We start from the raw sequence: 6,749 nt of genomic DNA, 5'->3' as shown, positions 1-6,749 counted from the left end.
ATAAACAGATAGCAATGAGACAGTTTCAAATCAAATCGGAAGTACAGTTTCAACAAATAATACACTGCATATATTCTTCTTAGTGGTTAATTGCTGTACACTACTATCTTTTTGATGCCTACAGGCAAAAGTTAGCTACTCCTGTGGACAAGTGATCTCCCAGACCTATACAAGCAGGCAAGACATCAGTGACCAGCTCCTCCAAGACCCTGAAGAAGTTTGGTTCACTGGTGAAAGTGGCTTTATCAAAGGACATCAAAAGTGATACTATACAGCTGTCAGTTCATTGAAACCAACTTTTGCGAGAGATCTTTCTTCTCAAAGAACAGTGCTTATAGCTCTTTTTGGGCATCAACATTAGTTAAAGGCAAGAAACTACATATCTATACAGTCTTGAAATATGTCTTCCTGGCGTTACATGCCTATGTTTACTCCAGGTATATTGTCCAGGCTGTTCTCCAAACCCTGGGCTCAAGTGATCCTTGCCCTTCAGTCTCCCACAGGTATGCCTGGCTTACTGTTGTGGTTCTTTCTTTTGTTGCAAAAGGTTTCGCTATGTAGTCCAGGCGGGTCTTAAACTCACTAGGTAGCTCAGAGTGGCCTCGAACTCACAGCAATCCTCTTGCCTCAGCCTCCAAAGTACTGGGATTATAGGTATGCACCATCCCACCAAGCAAAACCACAACGTTGGGCTGGGGAGATAGCTTAGTAGAATAAGTGCTTGCCTGGCAAGCGCAAGGTCCTGAGTTCAACCCCCAGTACAGCAAAAACATTTTTAAAAAGAACAAAAAAACACCACAACATTTTTTGTTTTTCTGAGGCAGAGTTTCACTATTCAGTTCAGGTTGGCTTTGAACTCACTTTGTAACCTAGGTTGGCCTCAAATTCAAGCTCACAATGATCCACCTGTCTCAGCCTCCTAAGTTCTGGGACTACAGGCATGTGCCACCATGCCTGGCCAAAGCCACAACTTTCAATGATAAATTTATTCATCTATAGTGTAATCATGAAACCCATATTTTAGATAACATGTGGGTTTCACTGAGCTACATTCCCACCCCTGTAACATTCATTCTAATATATAATTAACACTTATTAAAAAGATCATATTATAAATAATAGATTAGTTCTCAAATATTTAATAGTAATATGGAGGCCGGCGAGATAGCTCAGCAGACTAAAGTGCCTGCTTAGGCAAGCTTAGGCAAGCATAGGGACTGCAGTTCGAGCCCCAGCACCACCCAGGGTGGGCTGAGTTGGCCAGAGAGTCCAGGCATAGTGGTGTACACCTGTAATCCCAGAGGTGGGGAGGCTGAAAGCAGGAGGATCACCACAAGTCTGAGCTGCACAGTGAGACCCTGCAACAACCAAGTACATTTAAAAAAAAAAAAAAATAGTAATATGAAAAATCTTACTGGTCTGACATCACCGCAGGAATTAGTAAATTGTCGAGCCAAGCCAAAATCAAGCATGTAACATTTCCTACACGTACTGGGGAAGCGACCCATGGCGAAGTTTGACTAGAAAAATAGAAAAGGAAAATTCACACATTCTTGTAACAGTCTTTATACTTCATCCTTCCTTTATTTATTCTTCTATTTCAAGTCTACACAACGAACCTGTTCCAGATGTAGTATTTTATTCAATGATGTTTACTATATATTAAAATTCTAGTTTTTGTTTTTATTCATGCCTAATAATCTCTGAAGAAAAAAGAATTAAGCAACTATATAAAAATATACAATATAATACTGACTTTAATGAAATCCAAAACTCTAGGTTACTTAAAATTCTGGTCTAGGGACTGTGTTGTCTCTTATATTGTAAAATGAGAGACAGTCACTGCCTGGCAAACATAAGTTCCTGAGTTCAATTCCCAGTAACAAAAATAAAATAAAATGAGAGACACAAGGAATGTGAGGGAAAAAAGTAGTTAAAAAGTTTAAAGAAGGCCGGCCAAATAGCTAAGCAGATTAAAGTGCCTGCTTAGGCAGATGCAGGGGCTGGTGGTTCGATCCCCAGCCTGCCGTGTCCCCCTCCCCACCCTGTCCCCAGCAATTGAGACTGGGTGTGGTGGTGTGCAACTGTAATCCCAGGGTTTGGGAGGCTGAAAGTGAGGCCCTGTGGACCCTGTACTAAATGCATTAAAAAAAAAAAAAAAAGTTTAAAGAATTTCCTAAAGCACCATAATGCTGAATTTTACTAATCTAAAATTAAATACAATTAAGGAAACATTTCAAAAAAGATAATCAATATACTTTGCATTTGTCTGTTAAAATAAATTAGTGTAATGTTAAATGTCCACAAATTTGCAATGATAGAGAATTGCTGATGATAAAATCCAAATTGTTACACAGAACCGTTAGCTTTTCTTTTTTCTGGTTTTGTTTTGTTCTTGTTGGGGGGGGGCACTGAGACATTTGCTATGGAGTTCATATTGTCCTTGAATTCACTATGTAGCTCTCAGGATGGCCCTAAACTTGCAGTAATCCTCCTGCCTCAGCTTCTCAAGGTTAGCTTTTCTTTTAAAATGCATTTCTACATAAAGAGCTTTCTGATGAAGTATAGACTCTCACTGATTAAAATGACAGGGTGGGAGAAATGCAAATAACATTAAATCTGACTTTTCTATGTTAACTTCAGTTGTATTTTCATGCATTTAATTTTTAGAAATCATACAATAAAAGATGGATAATACTTTTATTTTTTATTTTTTTAATACTTTAAATATATACACATCCATATTTATACTCTGCACTAGCAGAAATAAGTTTACAGTAAATACAGTATATGAGAAATGGATCATTTTTTCTCTTGAACAACAAACACTAGAAAGAAAAAAAGCAAAACAAAATTTCAGTACAGAAACGACAATTTCTGGGGTAACCCATTCAGTTCCCTTTTCTGTCCCTGTCTCGGACAGAAGCTTTGTTTCCCCAGTAACTAGTCTACCCTTAAAAAAAAAGAAATAACAATTTCTAAGAAAACCAGAACAGCAAAAACAGCAACAACAACAAAAAACCACAAAAATCCCTGTATTTCCACAGTACTACCCAGAAGAAAAATAAGGTTTTTAATTTCTTACAAATACAGTTTGACTTGAGAAACCAAGAATACAAAATGAACTAAAAGCAATTTTTAAAATTTATGTATTCTTTCAGATCTTTTTTGAGACAGGGTCTCACTATGTAGTTCAGGTTGGTCTTGAATTCACTATGTAGCCCAAGTTGGCCTCGAACTCAAGGTGATTCTGCTGCTTCTACCTCCTGAGTATTCGGAGGAAAAGAAAGAGATATATTGTATTTTTGCTTTTATGACCCTACAGAAATAAAAATATTCATGTTTAAACATAGAATATAAGGGCCGGCCAAATAGGTCAGCGGATTAAAGCGCCTGCAAACAGGCACAGGGGCAGGGAGTTCGATCCCTGGGGCTGCTATGCTGGCCCCACCCCAGGGTATGCTGAGAGGCAACTGAGACTGGGCATGGTGACACGCCTCTAATCCCAGCTCTTAGGAGGCTGTAAACAGGTGGCAGATCACTATGAGTCTGATCTAGTAGTGAGACCCTGAACGCCCTGTAGACCCTTCCCTAAAAATAAATAAATAAATAAATAAATAAATAAATAAATAAATAGAATATACAGAAAACTACATCTGTAATTATTGTCCCATCATAACAAAACCCTTCTGTGACTAGGGAAGAAAAGGATCCTACCGGTTTGATGTCTCGGTGCAGGAATCCCACAGAATGGATGCTTTCGATTGACTCCAGAATCTGCCTCCCCAGCCGCAGAGTAGTGCTAATGGTGAATGTGCCCCGGGCCTGGCTGCGCCGCAGATCCGCCAGGTTCCGACCCTGTGGCAACCAGAGAAGCACTTTCAAACGTGGTACTGAAATTGCTATAAGGCTGGGCAATTATTCATTTACCACTGAAAAATGCTACGTAAACAAAACCAACCAAACAAAAAAAAAATGCTGTGACTGAAACAGCAAGGATTTTATCCAACTTGTGATTTTTCTCAACAGAAGATAGCCTCTTAATAACAAAAACATTTCACACAAATTTGAGAATAATTTCTCTGCATAAATTTCTGAGTTATTAAAAAAATTCTGAGCTATCTTATTCCTATTTATCTCTGATGCCAGAATAAAATACAGATGTGATTAATTTAAAAGACAGATATAGACATAGACATATACAGATACAGGTATCTCCAGAGAACTAAGTGGTGCCTAACATATACTTCCATACAAGCTATTTAACTTTCCTGCATCTGTTTCCCCATAAAATGAGGATACTATACTCATCCCCTCACAGAGTTTTGTTAGGATTAAGCAAGATCCTTGTAAAGTTTTAAAAGTAATCTCTGTTAATCAATAATAGCTAAGTATTATACTGTTCTTACCCAATAAAATATGACAAACAGTTACTTCTTTGTTTTTTTGAGACAGGGTCTCATTGTGTAGTCTAAACTTGCATTCAACTCATTATGGAGCCAGGGAGATAGCTCGTAGCATAAGTGCTTGCCTTGCAAGCACAGGGTCCTGAGTTCAATCCCTGGTACCACCAAAAAAAAAAAAAAGTGCCAGTACAACAAGGGAAACCACCAACAGGGTAAAGAGAAACCAACTCACTATGGAGCCCAGGCAGGCCTCAAATTCCTGGCAACCTTTCTGTCTCAGGCTCTTGGGTGCTGGAATTATAGGCATGTGCTACCATGCCTGGCACTCAGGTTACTTGTAAACATAGAGAAAGAATCTTGCCTACAGCAGATATATGACAGTCATGATTTTATATAACCTTCATAGCACCCAATACATGTTCTGTTTTATTTATAAGGAAATTGATATTCAAGAAGGTCAATAATGCTAACGTGCAATGGGTAAAGATGTTTTTCAAATCTAAAGCTGTCTGGTTTCAAAGTGTTCTTTCTTTTTATTTTATTTTATTATTATTTTTTAGGGAAGGGTGTTCAGGGTCTCACTACTAGATTGGACTTGTAGTGATCCACAACCTGTTTATAGCCTCCCAAGAGCTGGGATTACAGAGGGGCCACCATGGCAGGCCCGGGGATCAAACCCACAGGCCATGGATTAAACCCTGAGCTATTTGGTTGGCCCTAAAGTGTTCTTTCTTTACAGTGCTTTTTTCATAGTACTGCTCCACTGAGAAGATTCCTTTTTTCCTTAGCCAATGAACTACTAACCTGAAAAGTGGTAGCTACCTATGAGTACAGAATGGCTTCCTAGTCCTAGGGGATTTATTTATTTATTGTTTCTTTGGGTTTTTGTGGTACCAGGGATCAAACTCAGGACCATGTGCTTACAGGCAGGTGCTTATACCACTGAGCTATCTCCCAGCCCCTACCTAGAGGACTTAAATGTCCTAGTCTCTATTCTTAGTACTTACCTTGTAGTATATGTTCAGTGTTAACATGCCATTAACATTATTTCACCTAAAGACAACGGGTTCATTTTTTAAAAAGAAACTCCTATATTGCTTAAGGAACATCCAAATAAAATATTTATGTAGTCTAAGAGCTTAAAAACTGTAATGAGATCAAGCAAGATGTTTATACCTCTATGTTTGTTTAAATGTAGTTTCCTCACTCCATACATTAATAGATATTTACTATCATCAGAGCATCAATGGTTTTTGAGTTACTGATGACTGAACCCAGGACCTTCGCATTAACTACACCTCCATTCATTCATTCATTCATTCATTCTTTTCTTGAGATAGAGTTTTGCTAAATTTCTGGGGCTTGCCTTCAACTTGTAATCTTTCTGCCTTAGACTCTCAGAGTTATGAGACTATGGTTATACAGCATCCTACCCAGCTTATTTTTTTAAAGTTAAGGAAATCTGTCTATCTCTGCTAAATGTTTAAGAAAAATTATACATATATATGTTTTATATAAAGCTGATATATATCTATATATATCAGCTTTATAGATATATCAGCTTTATAGCCCCCAAAGAGAATACAATCATACTTACTAGCATTCCAATAGTTTTTCTTCAAAAATCATTTTTTTCTTTAATACTGGAAGTTGAACACAGGGCCTTGTCCCTGTGCTTCATCTCTAGCCCTCTTTTTTTTTTTTTTTTTTTAAGTACAGGGTCTACAGGGTCTCACTATGTAGACAGGAGTTGTAGTGATCCACCTATGTTCAGCCTCCCAGGAGCTGGGACCACAGACAGGCACCATCGCACCCTGGGGGTGGCGACAGCACAGCATGCCGGGGATTCAACCACTTGTCCCTGCGCCTGCTTAAGCAGGTGCTATCTGGCTGGCCCTTCCTTTGATATTTATTTGACACAGCATCACACTAAGTTGCTAAATTGCCCAGGATAGGCAAAAAATTGCAATCTTCTTTTCTCAGCCTTCCAGAGTGCTGGGATAGGAGGTATGTACCACCATACCCAACCTGCTATGTAATTCTGCCAAAATGATCCAGAATCAAACCTGAAGAAAGTAGCTAGAGATGGGAAAATTTGAACATTAAAATGAAAGGTTGGAATGACTGAAAGTCATTAATATATTATTCATGTAATAGAGTCCACAAAAAATGTGTACATCTGGAAAAGAAAAACTGGGGGCTGGTGAGATGGCTCAGTGGTCTAAAGCACCTACTTAGAACAAGCTAATGCACTGCAGATGGTAATTTGTAACAGTTGTTTCATGATGGGAGTGCCTGTCATTGTGGTATTCTGAATATGGGCGGCTTGTCATGACATGCCAT

General features: G+C 38.5%; 1 protein-coding gene across 4 annotated transcripts in view; it reads right to left on the bottom strand.

Moving 5' to 3' along the window:
* Ttbk2 (tau tubulin kinase 2) overlaps positions 1-6,749 on the bottom strand; it is a 169,937-nt gene that overhangs the window by 52,846 nt on the left and 110,342 nt on the right. For all 4 annotated transcript variants that reach the window (XM_004623364.2, XM_023711161.1, XM_023711152.1 and 1 more), the window contains 2 exons: positions 3,718-3,858; positions 1,416-1,520 (listed from right to left, as the gene is read on the bottom strand). In XM_004623364.2, the coding sequence (XP_004623421.1) occupies positions 1,416-1,520; positions 3,718-3,858 (246 nt within the window). The remainder of the gene's footprint in view (positions 1-1,415; positions 1,521-3,717; positions 3,859-6,749) is intronic.

Source organism: Octodon degus, unplaced genomic scaffold (assembly GCF_000260255.1).
Source record: "Octodon degus isolate 3935 unplaced genomic scaffold, OctDeg1.0 scaffold00002, whole genome shotgun sequence".
Taxonomy (NCBI): Eukaryota; Metazoa; Chordata; class Mammalia; order Rodentia; family Octodontidae; genus Octodon; species Octodon degus.
The sequence above is the reverse complement of the archived record's forward strand: the minus strand, read 5'-3'. Positions and strand labels throughout refer to the sequence as shown.